The sequence below is a fragment of the Mustela nivalis genome (genome assembly GCF_964662115.1).
Source record: "Mustela nivalis genome assembly, chromosome: 1".
Taxonomy (NCBI): domain Eukaryota; kingdom Metazoa; phylum Chordata; class Mammalia; order Carnivora; family Mustelidae; genus Mustela; species Mustela nivalis.
This window is the reverse complement of record NC_139020.1, coordinates 81,760,531-81,776,172: the sequence shown is the minus strand read 5'-3', so window position 1 is coordinate 81,776,172 and position 15,642 is coordinate 81,760,531. Positions and strand designations below refer to the sequence as shown.

Below are 15,642 nucleotides of genomic sequence, written 5' to 3'. Positions count from 1 at the left end.
TGGTTAAATCTGTGAGAAAGCACCAACAAGTCACTAATGTGTTTGTTATACTTAATCTGTCCTATACCTTCTAATTGTGTCGAAGCCCAAAGAAATGCAAATCTTCCTTTTTAACAATAACAGCAAACCCTTTAGTTTGGGCAGCAGTAACTGGAATAGCTAGTGACAGGTAGAGGAATGGCTTTTAATGAGTTATCAAGAGGCAGCAGATTAACTGAATCTTCAAATCTCAGAAAATGCCCACATTTATTAATACATATTTTTTAGATATATACTGGAGTTAGTTACAGTGGGGAGATACAAAATGTTTAAGTGTAAAACATGTACTTCAATAAGAGTTATTTGTACAACTACTTAACTTATTGACAAATCTTACCTTGATTGCTACCTTGGGAAAATAACATCATTTAACCTCTGGTAGCCTCAGTTTTCTCATCTGCAAAGAAAATAGGCTGGACTAGATCTCTGTTGCCCTACGTCTAACATAACAATCTAAAAAATTTCTTTTAGTGTTAAGGCACTAGAAGTTCAGCATCATTATCAAGAGAAACAAAAGACTGATTTTGTAAAGGGAAAAAGTAAAGAGGTAGAAAAAGGAGTTATCAAGATGGATAGTTTAAAAACATAATTTGAAAGCGATTCAAATACATAATGTTTGAGAATTATCTTCTTCCTCTAAATCAAGGAAAGAGAAGAAAATATATGACAGACCAATTATCTGGTTAAAAAGATAAAAAGTTTCTTTATTTCTGTGTTATTACAGTCTTTGAAAACATTTACTAAGTCAGGAATGATACTTCTTAAATTCTCTTCCAGATAGAAAACATGTCATTTTTTGTTTTTCAGTTTAAAAAATTAAGTCAGTTTTGATATTCTTCTCTCAGATCGTCTGACCACATGCCATACAGTAGACTATATGCTTTCACAGCTTATTTATAGAAACAGTTAGATTTAAAGTAGCAGTTAAGAGGAGTCTTGGTGGCTCAGTGGGTTAAGCCTTTGCCTTCAGCTCAGGTCATGATCTCAGGGTCTTGGGATGGAGCCCCGCATAGGGCTCTCTGCTCAGCAGGGAGCCTGCTTCCCCCCTCCCTCTTTCCCTGCCTTTCTACCTACTTGTGATCTCTCGCTGTGTCAAATAAATAAATAAATAAAACCTTTAAAAAAAAAAAAGTATCAGTTAAAGGTTCATGGGCTAGGCCAGATCATTTATCATTTAGCAGTTACCGCTTAACTTGGTGCAACTCGTAGGTTTTGATGCAAGGGAAATTTGGTGAAAACAACTTTCAAATTTAATAATCAATTAAAATTACTCCAATGTAAACTGAGGGAGAAAAACTGAAGGAGGATAACTAACGTTTTTAAGAGATCTCCCTGACTGCTCTGTTGATAATGGTTTGTAGGAGGGTAAGAGTGAAAGTAAGAAGTCCAACTAAGGTATAGTTCAGATAGAAAATGATACTGGCTTGATCTGTATCAGTGGAAATATCACTCCATTCATGTATCAGTGGAAATAAATTTAAAAAAAAAAAGATCTTTCTTTTGATGGCCTCAATAAGGTCAAACATTTTTGTAGAGGAGACTAAAGTAACTGAACTAGAAAAATAGCAGAAAGAAATAAATATATGCTAACAAGATATAAATGAGGGATACAGCTTGATGATAATGACAAACTTGTTAACTTGTTAAGATTTGACTATAGTACAGTAGAGCATGGGACTATTGAACTCGGGGCCAATAGTTCGAGCCCCACATTTGGCATGACTATAGGAGTAGGCAGCTTAGAAAGGTTAGAGACAAAGATAGTTACAAGTGAGAAAATGGAAGCTAAATGAGAAGTAATGCTATCATTATTAGCAAATACCTAGATATTCCCCTACTAACATCTGTTGGTCAGAATGCTTTATATAACATATATAGTATACTATATGCAAATGAGAACATTATAACTGCTAATAAAATATCTAACTTATAATGTCCCTCTTAATGTTATTATTAATCTAACCATATACCCAAACTTATCAGTCCACTAAAATAGCAATGGCTTTTAGAACTTTCATGGAGACGTTCAGCAACATAATAATAATATCTAGGCAATATAATAGTTTGTTTTACTACGGAAGGCAACTAGACTTACTGTGGTGATCATTTAACAGTATACACAAATATCTAGTCATTATGTTGTACATCTAAAACTAATTTAATGTTATACCTCAATTTAGTTATACCTCAATTAAAAAAATAATAGTAATAATGGCTTTTTCCAAAGCTATTTGTATACAGCATACTTAAAATAGACCACATACTACAAATTGTTCAAGTAAAACATGGAAAGATTGGGTTCTTTACACCAATCTCTCACCTTTTTATAAGTCTTACTATTTCTATAATAAAACGTTGACAGAAAAACTGAGTGTTGAGAATGTGGACTGGCAACCACAGTCTGAGAATCTATATATTTTTTAATTAACCAATAATGTATTATTTGTTTCAGGGATATAGGTCTGTGAATCAGAATCTATATTTTTGATGAAAAGTGGGCTCCTCTATTTTGAAAAACTGGCATGCTGAGCTCTATAAATTGCCTAAGGCAAGGTGCTAAGCATAGGAAAGGCATCTCCACTTTATGAAACCTTTGTCCTGGAATAGACACTGAATCTTTCAAAACAAAGGAGTGTAAGTTTGCTGCTCAGGATAATACATTGAACATAAAAGATTACTAATGACTTATGAGCTCCTAATGTAGCATGAATCATGCCAGCAACACTAGGATACTGGTTTCAACAAATAGCCTATTTTATTTTATAAACTTCACCAGAATATTATCAACCGCAGTATTAGAAAACGGAAAGCTAATAAAATTAGGAGGTGGCATCGGCATACTGCACACAGTGTTTCTCATCGCTCTAATGCAGAATCTAATGGATGAGAGATCCATCTTTTAACTTTAAAAAAAAAAGCCAGTAAACTTAGAAAAATCGACCTCTATTTGACAAAGTTATTAGAGAATATTTTGCTACCTCAATTCAATAAACTGCATTAGTGAAACCAGTTTCTTTTATAAGAAAAAAGGAGAGGCAGCATACTTCTTCTGTTTTATTATACTTCAAAAAGCCTGATTATATTAACAGTTTCTTGTTTCCTTGAGCAATATCTGAAGTAGAAGACAACTGAAAGATTAGAGGATTATAAATATTCTCTTTCTATAAAGATATTTTCCTAATTCTATAATAGAGGATATTATAAATACAGGATAATATCAAACTTTCAGAAATCAATGCCTTTCACAAACACCCAGGTTACCTACCTGTGAAATAGAGCTTTTAATATCTAACCCTGATTTTATTTGATATCATGACCAAGTATTTTTCTGAAAAATAAATGGTTATTAGCAATTTCTACAATAGTTCCATAACAGCAAAGGCAGAATCCATGTTTAGGTGATTACTTTATGTTTTGATTCAGTTATCTGCAGGGTGTCTGCATGGTACTCTAACTATTTAAAGCCAGCAAAAAAGATTACAGCTCACACTAACTGGATTTTCACAGCTCCCTATCATTCGGCTTGAATTCCTCATGGGCAGATTAAAAGGGCCAAGGCAAACAATAGTCTTTTTACAAGGTGGTTATTGGGAGGGGGGGGCGAGGGGGAAGAAGAAAAGAGAAAAAAAAAACACTATATTTTATGGTCAAAACAACAAATTATTTAAGGAAGCAGCCACATAAAAACAAACAAATGTCTAGCAGAGGTAAAACTCCAGGTGTTGCAATATAATGAACACAAATCAAGAAATTAGTAGCATCTGAAAGAATAGTTTTTTTCTGAAATCTCTAACATAAATAATATGGTTTTAGAGTTCAAAGATGGTTAGTTATGGCATCAAAGAACAGAGTGAAAAGTATCAATGATCACTTAGTTTAACTTACTATTATTGTATACATAGATAGGCTGAGGCCCAAAGAACTCAACATGGCATTTTCAAGTCAACTACTGGAGATTATCAAAATAACCATGAAATATTTCATGTTCTTTTCCACTTTCACTTAACCACCCTCTCATTCTCTAACTTCATTCATTTCAAATGATCAAATAACTTCCCAATCTCTGATTAGCCTTTTTCAGTGAGTCCTGGATACAAGGCCTTCCTTATGCATTATCCCCCCTAATCCTCATGCAATCCCAGGAGGTAGTTATTTTCATCATGGCTATTTTACAGATAAAAAAACCCTAAGACTTAGAGAGATTAAGTGACTTGCCCAGGATCACACAGCCCGTAAATGGAAGAGTTGGATTTAAAATCAAGTCTACAGAACTCTAGTGTATGAGCTTTTAACTACTGTGCTATACCTAGCTTCTCTATTAGCTTCTTTTCCTCATTTCATGGATAAGCCCCACTTTTCTTCCCTGCACCATTCATTCACACAACTCATCCAAACACTACCCTTAGTGTCTCCACACTACTGTTTAGTATTAAATAACCAGCCGGTGTCTGAACCCAAGTTAGATCAAGATCCAGTTGGGTAACATTCTTTACTTATTTTCTACTTACCTTATCCTCTACTACCACTACTTTAAGTAAAGCTTCATCACTGCTCTTTCAGCCGTACTTACTATAAAACTTCAAAATGGTCTCTCAGCCTTTAATCCTTTCTCCTTAATGCTACTTCCCAGATTTAAAATTGTTCAAGTCAAAACTCCTTTGGCATCTTCTTCTATAACCTCTGCTTAAATTTATTTTAGTCACAATAATCTCAAAAGGAAAAATAAGTTTAAGTGCATATATTTATATTTGCTTATAGCTTTTAAAAGAAATTCTAGAAGGATGTGTAGGAAACTAATAAATGTGGGGACCCGGATTTCTGGGGGTTGATGTGAGGCTAGGAATTGGGTGGATAGGAGATGAGGTGGAAGAGAGATTCTTTATTGTATGTTTATATCATTATGTAATGTTCGGTTTTGAACTATGTAAGTATTCTATCTATTAAGAAAAAAGAGGAAAGGAAAAGGAAGGAAGGAAAGGGAGAGAAAGAAACAAAAGAAAAAAGGAAGAACAAAGCTAAATGTCTTTTAAATGTCACCCTCTTGTTTCCACCCTCTTCTGCATATTGCCTGACAATAAAATGGTAATTTCACCCAAAAGGCGGGAATAAAAATAATTCCCAAGCACTCTATGATCCCTCTTGATTCAGTCCTTTCCTTTTTCCGTCTCCTTCTTACTTCCTCTTCTATGTTCTGTTTTTCCAGATGGCTTAGTATCAACACCTTTAGAAATCTTCCTTGACTAACTCATTTTGGGTTAAGTAGCCGTTTGATATGCTTCCCTAATATAGTGAGCATCTCTCTGTCACAGCACTCACATGATGCTGTTACCATCTATTTACATGTCCAATTATCAAACTAGATGAAAGTTTCCCAAAATCAAGGACCATGTCTTATTGGTCTTACACATTCTCCAATAATCACAACAGTGCCAGGCACATTTTAATAGCTCCCAAAGCAATAGATGGCATATGGCATTTATCTTTGCTATGGCCCATGGATCAGATTCAGCAGTCACTGTCATTTAATCTTACCATATGAGAAATATTGCTTTGGTCAGTATAGCCTCCCCTTTATAGGTATGCACAATTATCAAATTCCAAGTAAAATACACAAAGAGTTAAAGATCAACAGGAATTAAAAACCCAACACTCGGGGCACCTGGGTGGCTCAGTGGGTTAAGCTGCTGCCTTCGGCTCAGGTCATGATCTCAGGGTCCTGGGATCGAGTCCCGCATCGGGCTCTCTGCTCAGCAGGGAGCCTGCTTCCTCCTCTCTCTCTCTCTCTGCCTGCCTCTCTGCCTACTTGTGATCTCTCTCTGTCAAATAAATAAATAAAATCTTAAAAAAAAAAAAAAAAAAAAAAAAAAAAAAAAAAAAAAAAAAAACCCAACACTCCAGGCCAGAACACTCCTGAGCTCAGTACCTACATACCCTTTTGCCTATTTTATTTCACTTCTTGAATGTCCAAAGCAAACTTACAATCTTCTGTCATACCACGGTCTCTTCCAGGATAACCATTAGTCGATTTTATATATACATATACATATATACATGTATATATAAAATCCATCACTCCAATAATACAAACCAGAAAACTACTGGTTATCCTCAGCATCCTCCTCTCTTTTACCAAACTGAATCCATCATTAAATACATAATATGTCTCAAATCCATCAACTTTTCTATCTTTAATGCCAAATCCCTGGTTCAAGCTACTATTACATCTCTCCTGGACTACTGTGCTACTAATCTGGTTTCTCTGCATCCACTCTTATCCTCTGCAATCTGTTTTCCACACTGCAGCTGGAGTGATCTTTTCAAAACACTAATCTGATCATGTCACCAATCAGATTAAAACACTTCAAAGGCATCCTGTTATTCTTAAGATAGAGACCAAAATCCTTAACCACGTCTACAGGGCCCTACAGAGTCTAGCCCCTATCTGCTTCTCTGGCCCCAACTCATACTGTGTTCCCCCCTTTTCTCCATACTAGTGACTCTTAACATCTTTCAGTCCCTGTTCATATCAGTCTCTCTCGTGTCTAGGGACCTTCGCAGATGATGTTTCCTCTGTCTACAATGTTCTTCTTCATTCACTGGTTTCAATTCATTCTCATTTTTTAAAGAAAGTGTGTCTGACTGTTGTAAATCAAATTCCCTCCCCTGTTATATGCTATGTAGCGTAAATATGCATTTCTCATCCATGATATTTATCACCACTGAAAGTTTATATTTATTTACGTGACTTCATAATTGCTGTTTTCCTTCACTGGACTATAAGCTACATGGATTCAGAACCGTAACTATCAATCACCGTGGGATCCCCCCAAAAAACAACAAAGAGCCAGACACAGTAGGTACATCACAACTATTTGATAAATTAGTGACAGAAAGAAAGGAAGGCATGTCTTAGGTAGTAACACCTAGGCTACATTCAGTCACCATTGTCTTGCATATGGAAAAGGTAGACTCCAAATCAGGGTAATTATTAATATGAAGAGTCTAAACATCATAATTTAAAGTTTATACTGAGAACCTTCTCCTTCCCCTTCAATCACAGAATATTATATATAGTCTTCTTCATTCAAGACTGGTAAGGTAATCTTCCACCACAAAAAGAGACTTCAGAGACCATGTACTCTATCCCTCTCATTTCACAGTTAAAGAATATAAACCCAGGGGCACCTGGGTGGCTCAGTGGGTTAAAGCCTCTGCCTTTGGGGTCATGATGCCAGGGTCTTGGGATAGAGCCCCCACATCAGGCTCTCTGCCCAGCAGGGAGCCTGCTTCCTCCTCTCTCTCTCTCTGCCTGCCTCTCCGCCTACTTGTGATCTCGGTCTGTCAAATAAATAAATAAAAATGTTTAAAAATATATATATATAGGGGCGCCTGGGTGGCTCAGTGGGTTAAGCCGCTGCCTTCGGCTCAGGTCATGATCTCAGGGTCCTGGGATCGAGTCCCGCATCGGGCTCTCTGCTCAGCAGGGAGCCTGCTTCCTTCTCTCTCTCTCTCTCTCTCTCTCTCTCTCTCTGCCTGCCTCTCGGTGTACTTGTGATTTCTCTCTGTCAAATAAATAAATAAAATCTTAAAAAAAAAAAAATATATATATATATATATAAACCCAGAAATGTTAAGTGACCAATCCAAAGTCATATACAAATTAGAAGAGCCAGGACTAGAGCCCACTTACCAGTCTAATGTAATATCCAGTAAATCTAGCATGGTGAAACATTATGGATTTTTTCAGAGAAAAGAATGCAGTACTCATTATTAATTTATAATCTAGTAACCCTGTAGGTACATACATGTTTGTCTGATCACATGCTCTAATTCTGGGCTGAGAAAATGTGGTAACCATTATACCCAAAGAACCATGTAAAAGTTGTATACTCAACAACAGCATAGTTTTTAATCTATGGAATCGATGGTCTAAAAGCAGTTGCTGGGGAGTGGGGAGGTAGGGAGAAGGTGGTTGGGGAGGGTATTTGCTATGGTGAGCGCTGTGAAATGTGTCAGCCTGATGATTCACAGACCTGTACCCCTCAGGCAAATAATACAGTATGTGTTAATAAAAATAATTTTTTTAAAAAAAGCAGTTGGATGTGATCAGAAGTATAACCCCAGAGAAAAACTTTTAAATTGTTTTGTGGATGTGGAAAACTCTGGGTGGAATTCATGAGTTTAGCTATAGATAGGCTGGACTTAAGGTTCTGGAACATACACTTATACATACGTATCTGAAATTCTAAGAGCTCTAGCCTACTGAAAACTTAAATAATGAATTCAAGGACAAAAAGACAGTAAGCCAGATGCCAGTCTTGAGTGAAAGAGGAATATTATCTAGGAAATATATGGCACCAAAAGAAAGAAAGAAAGTTTCATGATGACTAGCACAACTGCACAGTGTATTTTAACTTACTTTATTTGAACTAAAGGGTGAGAGAAAAATTATTTGGAAGGGAGAATAGAAAGTAAAAAAGATAACAAATTGATCTCATACTGAAGTATACTGGAAAGATAACAAATTGATCTCATACTGAAGTATACTGGAAGTAAAAAAAGAAGATAGAAACTCAGATTCTAATAATGGCAGACTAAATAAATCCAGATCGATACTTTCTCTGAGAAATAATACAATGGGCAGAGATTTTTAAAAAAATATTTATGGCTTCTTTGATGGCATTTAAGAGTTAGAGATTCAACAGGTGACTGGGTGGTTCAATTAGTTAAGTGTTTGCCTTTGGCTTAGGTCATAATCCCAGGGTCCTGGGATGGAGCCCCAGGTCGGGCTCCTTGCTCAGCGGGGAGCCTGTTTCTCCTTCTGTCCCTACCCACCTCGATTGTGCTCCATCTCTCTCTCAAACAAAGAAAAAGAAAACCCATACTCAATAGACAAATGCTGAGAACTTTTCCCTTTAGATTAGGAACAAGAAAAGGATGCCCACTCTTGCCACTTTATTCAATATAGTATTGAAAATTCTACGAATTAGGCAGGAAAAAGCAATAAATGGCATCCAAATTAGAAAGGAGGAAAGTAAAATTATTACTGTTTCTGAACAACATGATGTATAGAAAACCCTAATATTCCACCAGAAAGCTCTTAGAACTAGTAAATGAATACAATAAAGTTGCAGGATACAAAATCTATATGCAAAAATCTGTTATGTTTTTACAAACTAACAATGAACTATCAGAAAGAGAAATAAAACAACCTTCTTTAGAACAGCATGAAAAAGAAAACAGTAAAAATTAAAATAACAAGGAAATGATTTGGACACAGAAAACTGTAAAAATTGAAGATGACACAAACAAATAGAAAGATATTCTGTGCCTCATAGACTGGAAGAATTTCTAATGTTAAAAGGGCCATATTATACAAAATAATGTACAGATTCAATATAATCAAAATGCCAATAACATTTTTCACAGAAATAAAATGAACAATCCAAAAATCAATATGGAAACACAAAAGATCCTTCATAGCCAAAGCAGTCCTGAGCCAAAGCTGAAAGCATCATGCAACTTGATTTCAAACTATATTTCAAAGCTATAGTAATCAAAACAGTATGATATTGGCAAACAAAACAAAAGAAATACATGTATCAGTGGAGCAGAATAGAGACTCCAGAAATAAACCCATACATATATGGCCAATTATTTTTATAACAAAGGAAGAAAGAATATACAATGTGGAAAAGACAATCCCTTCAGTAAATGGTGCTGGAGAAACTGGACAGTCACATACAAAACAGTGAAACTGGACAACTATCTTATACCACGCACAAAAATTAACTCAAAATGGAATAAAGACTTGAATGTAAGACTTGACATCATAAAATTTCTAGAAGAAATCATAAATGATGGTAAACTCTTGAGATTCATTTAATGATATATTTTTAGATCTAACTCCAGAAACAATGATCTAACTCCAGAAAAGCAACAACAAACAAATGGAATTACATATGCACAGCAAAGAAAACCAATGGCAAAAATAAAAAGGGGACCTACTGAATGGGAGAAGATATTTGCGATCATATATGTATCTAACAAGGGGTTAATACAAAAATATACAAAGAATTCATAAAACTCAATTAAAAATTCTAATTAGAAAAACTGGCTGGGAATTCTTTTTCCAAAGAAGACACATGATGGCCAACATGCACATGAAAAGATGCTCAGCATCACTAATCATCAGGGAAATGCAAATGCAAAATAAGATATCACCTCCCAACTATCAAAACAACTATTATATAAAAGACAAAAAATAACAAGGGTTGGTGAGGAAGAAGAGAAAAGAGAATCCTTGTACAGTCTTGGTGAGAACGTAAAATTGTGTAGCCACTATGGAAAACAGTACAGAGGTTCCTAAAAAAATAAAAAAATAGAACAACTGGGTTGCTCAGTTGCTCTCAGTCAGGAGCAACTGGGTTGCTCAGTCAGTGAAGTATACAACTCTTTATTTCAGCTTAGCTTGTGAGCCCAGGGTCATGAGATTGAGCCCCATATCGGGTTTCAAGCTCACCATGAAACCTGCCTATGATTCTCTCTTCCTCTCCCTCTGCAACCCCCAAACTCTCTAAATAAATAAATAAGAAAGAAAGAAAGAAAAGAACCATACAATCCAGCAATTTCACTCCTGCAAATTTATCTCAAGAAAATGAAAACAATGATTCAAATAGATATATGCATCCTTATGTTCATTACAACATTAATTTACAATAGCCAACATACGAAGAATATCTGAATAAAGATAATGTGTGTTTGTGCGTGTATAAGGAATATTATTCAGCTTTAAAAAAGAGTGAAATCTTGCCATTTGCTACAGCACAGGTGGATCTCAAAAACATTTTGCTAAGTAAAGTAACTCAGAGAAAGGCAAATACCATATGATTTCACTTATAAATGGAATCTAAAAAGGAAAATAAGCAAACAAAGCAAAACTCACAGATATAGAGAGCAGGTTGTTGCTTATCAGAGAGAAAGGAGATTGGGAATGGGCAAAATGGGTAAAGATCAAGAGATACAAATGTCCACATGTAAAACACGTAAGTCATGGGGATGTAATGTACAGCATGAGGACTATAGTCAAAAATACTTTATTACAAATTTCAATGTTGCTAAGATACTAAATCTTAAGTCTGCCTCACATGAAAAAAATGGGAATTTGTATGGTGACAAAGGGTGAACAGATAATACGGTAATCATTCCACAATGTACACAAAGGAAAAATTATGATGTTCTAACTGAAACTAATGTAATGTTGTATCTCAATTATACTTCAATATACTTCAAATATACATCAGTATACTTCAAAATACTCTGCAGGACCAGGGGAAAAAAGTTCTATCCATGCACAAGAAACTCATTTCAAAGATAATGGATATCTGCCTTAGCTATATTCAATATTGGACAATGTCCACTGCAGAGCAATAATACAGTCAAGAACAAAGAGCGACACCATTTAATCATTAAACAGTACATTCGCCAAAAAGATTTAACAATCTTAAATGTATAGACACCTAACAAAAGAACTCAAAAATACACATAGCAGGGCGCCTGGGTGGCTCTGTGGTTTAAGCCTCTGCCTTCAGCTCAGGTCATAATCTCAGGGTCCTGGAATCGAGTCCCACATCTGGCTCTCTGCTCGGCAGGGAGCCTGCTTCCTCCTCTCTCTCTCTGTCTGCCTCTCTGCCTACTTGTGATCTCTGTCAAATAAATAAAAAAAATCTTTAAAAAAAAATACACATAGCAAATACTAAAAGAAAAAAACAGACAAATTCAAATTTATTTGAATTTAATTCAAATAATTAATTTAATTAATTTTAATTTAAGGGAAACTTCCCTTCTTCTAAATAGGAGCTTTAACTGAGATATAATTTATATATCTTAAAGTCCATCCTTTTAAGGTATACAATTCACTGGTTTATACTATATTCATGTTGTATGCTAATCACCTCAATTTCATCCATATTGTAGCATGTAACTGTACTTTATTCTTTTTTATGACCAATTAATATACAATTACAGGTGACCTTGGAACAACATGGATTTGAACTATATGGGTCCACTTGTATCCAGACATTTTCTTTTAATTCCAGTATAGTTAACCTACAGTGTTATATGTAGTTTCAGGTGTACAATATAGTGATTCAACAATTCCATACATTACTCAGAGCTCATCATGATAAGGGTACTCTTAATTCCCTTCACATATTTCACCTATCTCCCCTCTGATAACCACCTGTTTATTGACTATAGTTAAGATTCTCTTTTTTGGTTTGTAGATTTTTTCCTTTGTCTGCTTCTTAAATTCCACATATGAGTGAAATCACTTGGTATTTGTCTTTCTCTGACTTACTTATTTTGCTTAGCATTATATTAGCTCTACCCATGCTCTTACAAAGTGTGTGTGTGTGTGTGTGTGCGCGCGCGCGCATGCGCCACTTCTATCCATTCATCCATCAATGGACACCTGGACTGCTTCAATAATTTGGCTATTGTAAATAATGCTGTAGTAAATAAAAGAGTGCATGTATCCTTTTGAATTAGTGTTTTTGTGTTCTTTGGGTAAATAACCAATAGTGCAATTACAGAATCATAGGGTTGTTCTATTTTTAATTTTTTGAGGAACCTCTTTCTATCCTGTTTCACTGTGGCTGAACCAGTTTGCAGTTCCCCTACTAATACACAAGAGTTCCTTTTCTCCACATCCTCACCAATATTTGTTGTTTCTTGTGTTATTTTATAAAGTCATTCTGACAGGCATGAGGTGATTATCTCACTGTAGTTTTGACTTGTATTTCCCTGATGATCAGTGATGTTGAGCACCTTTTCATGTTTCTCTTGTCCATCTTTATATCTTTGTTGGAGAAATGTCTGTTGATATTGCCTGCCCATGTTTTAACTGGATTATTAGCTTTCTGGTGTTGAGTTGTGTAAATTCTTTATATATATATATATATATATATATATATTTTTTTTTTTTAAGATTTTATTTATTTATTTGACAGACAGAGATCACAAGCAGGCAGAGAGGCAGGCAAAGAGAGAGGAGAAAGCAGGCTCCCCTTGGAGCAGAGAGCCCGATGTGGGGCTCGATCCCAGGACCCTGAGATCATGACCAGAGCCGAAGGCAGAGGCTTAACCCACTGAGCCACCCAGGCGCCCCAAATTCTTTATATATTTTGAATACTAACCACTTATCAGATATGTCAGTGGCAAGTATCTTCTCCATTCAGTATTCTGTCTCTTCGTTTTGTTGTTTCCTTTGCTGTGCAAAAGGTTTTTATTCTGAAGTAAAGCCAATAATTAATTTTTGCTTTTGCTTCCCTTGCCTCAGAAGACAAATCTAGAAAGATGTTATGTCCAATGTCAGAGAAATTATTACCTGTGTGTTCTTCTAGGATTTTTATGATTTCACGTCTCACATTTCATGGTTTCATGTCTCATATGGCCCTTAACCCATTCCGAGTTTATTTTTGTACATGGTGTAAGAAAGTGGTCCAGTTAAATTCTTATGCCTGTAGCTGTCCACTTTTCCCAATGCCATTTATTAAAGAGATTGCCTTTTTCCTACTGCATATTTGTGCTTGCTTTGTTGCAGATTAATAGACCATATAATTGTGGGTTCGTTTGTAGGCTTTCTACCCTGTTCCACTGATCTATGTGTTTTTGTGTGAGTACCATACTATTTAGATTTCTACAGCTTTATAGTGTCACTTAAAATCTGGTATTATAATACCTCCAGTTTTGTTCCTCTCTGTCAACATTGCTTTGGTTATTCAGGATCTTCTGTGGTTCCATACCAATTTAAGAACTGTGTGTTTAATTCAGTGAAAAATGCTGCTGGTAATTTGATAGGGATTATACTAAGTCTGTAGATTGTTCTGGGTAATAGGGATGTTTTAACAAAATGTGTTCTTACAATTCATGAGCATGGAATATCTTTCCATTTCTTTGTGTTATCTTCAATTTCTTTCATTAGTGTTTTATAGTTTTAGACCACAGGTCTTTCACCTCCATGGCTGAATTTATTCCTAGGTATCTCATTATTTTTGACGCAACTGTAAATGGGACTGTCTTAATTTCTCTTTCCCCTGCTTCATTATTAATGCATACAAATGCAACATTTCTGTACACTGGTTTTCTATTCTGCTACCATAGTGAATTCATTTATCAATTTGAGTAGTTTTTTTGGTGGACTCATTAGGGTTTTCCATATACAGTGTCATGTGACATGCTAATAGTTAAAGTTTTGCTTCTTCCTTACCAATTTGGATGACTTTTTGTTGTTGTTGTTGTCTGCTTGCTGTAGACTGACAGTAATATGTTTAGTAAACCTGGTAAGGAAGGAAATCCTTGTCTTGTCTTAGGGGAGAGCTCTCAGATTTTTTTTTACATTTGCGTATGAGGTTAGTTCTGAGTTCCTCACATATAACTTTTATCATGCTTAAGTATGCTCCCTCTAAACTACCTTTTTGAGGGCTTTTATCATGAATGGATGCTATACTTTGTCAAATGCTTTTTCTGCATCTACTGAAATGACTGTATGCTTTTTACCCTTTGTTTTTGATGTGATGTTTCACATTGATTTGTGAATATTCAACCACCCCTGCATCCCAAGAATAAAACCCAATTGATCGTGGTGAATGATTTTTTAATGTATTGTCGTATTCAGTCTATTAGTATCTTGTTGAGGATTTTTGTACCTATATTCATGAGAGATATTTGCCTCTAGTTTTATCTCTTTTTTTTTTTTTTTTGGTGTCTTTATATGGTTTTAATATCGGCATAATGCTGACTTCATAGAATGAATTTGGAAGTTTTCCCTCCTCTTCTATTTTTGAAACAGTTTGAGAAGAATAGAAATTAACTCCTCTTTAAATGTTTGGTAGAATTTACCAGGTGGTAGAAGCCACCTGGTCCTGGACTTCTGTGTTTTGGGAGTTTTCTGGTTACTGATTCAAGTTCATTACTTGTAATCACTTTGTTCAAATTTTCTATTTCTTTCTAATTCAATTTGGGGGGGGGGGTTATATGTTTCTCCATTTATCCATTTCTTCTCAGTTGTTTGTTAACATAAAAATTTTCAAAATATTCTCATAATCCTCTATATCTTTCTGGTGTCAGTTGTTATTTCTCCTCTCATTTCCAATTTTGAGTCCTCAGCCCTCTCTTTTTATGAGTCAAAATTATCAAAACTGAATTTTGTTGATCATTTCAAAGAATCAGCTTCTGGTTTCAATGATCTCTTCTACTGTTTTGTTGTTGTTGTTGTTGTTTTGTGGGTTTTTTTTAAAGTTCCTATTTCATTTATTCCTGCACAAATCTTTATTACTTTCTTCCTTCTAATGGTTTGGGGTTTTGTTTGTTCTTTTTCTAGCTCTTTTAGGTATAGGGTAGGTTATTTGAGATGCTTCCTTGCTTGAGTTAGGTCTTTATTGCTACAATCTTTCCTCTTAGAACAGCTTTTGCTGCATCCCAAGGATTTTGGACTGCTGTGTTTTTGTTTTGTCTTCATGTACTTTTTTAATGTCGTAATTTCTTGGTTGACCCATTCATTGTTTAGTAGCCTATTATTTATTTATTTTTTATTTTTTTTTA

At 35.2% G+C, this 15,642-nt stretch overlaps 1 protein-coding gene across 5 annotated transcripts in view; it reads right to left on the bottom strand.

The window, feature by feature from the left end:
* Positions 1 to 15,642, bottom strand: part of RSRC1 (arginine and serine rich coiled-coil 1) — a 377,694-nt gene that overhangs the window by 276,165 nt on the left and 85,887 nt on the right. For 2 of the 5 annotated variants that reach the window (XM_082687409.1, XM_082687407.1), the window contains exon 4: positions 5,166 to 5,279. The exons of the other annotated variants lie outside the window; for them this stretch is intronic. In XM_082687409.1, the coding sequence (XP_082543535.1) occupies positions 5,166 to 5,279 (114 nt within the window). The remainder of the gene's footprint in view (positions 1 to 5,165; positions 5,280 to 15,642) is intronic. 5 annotated transcript variants of the gene reach the window in all.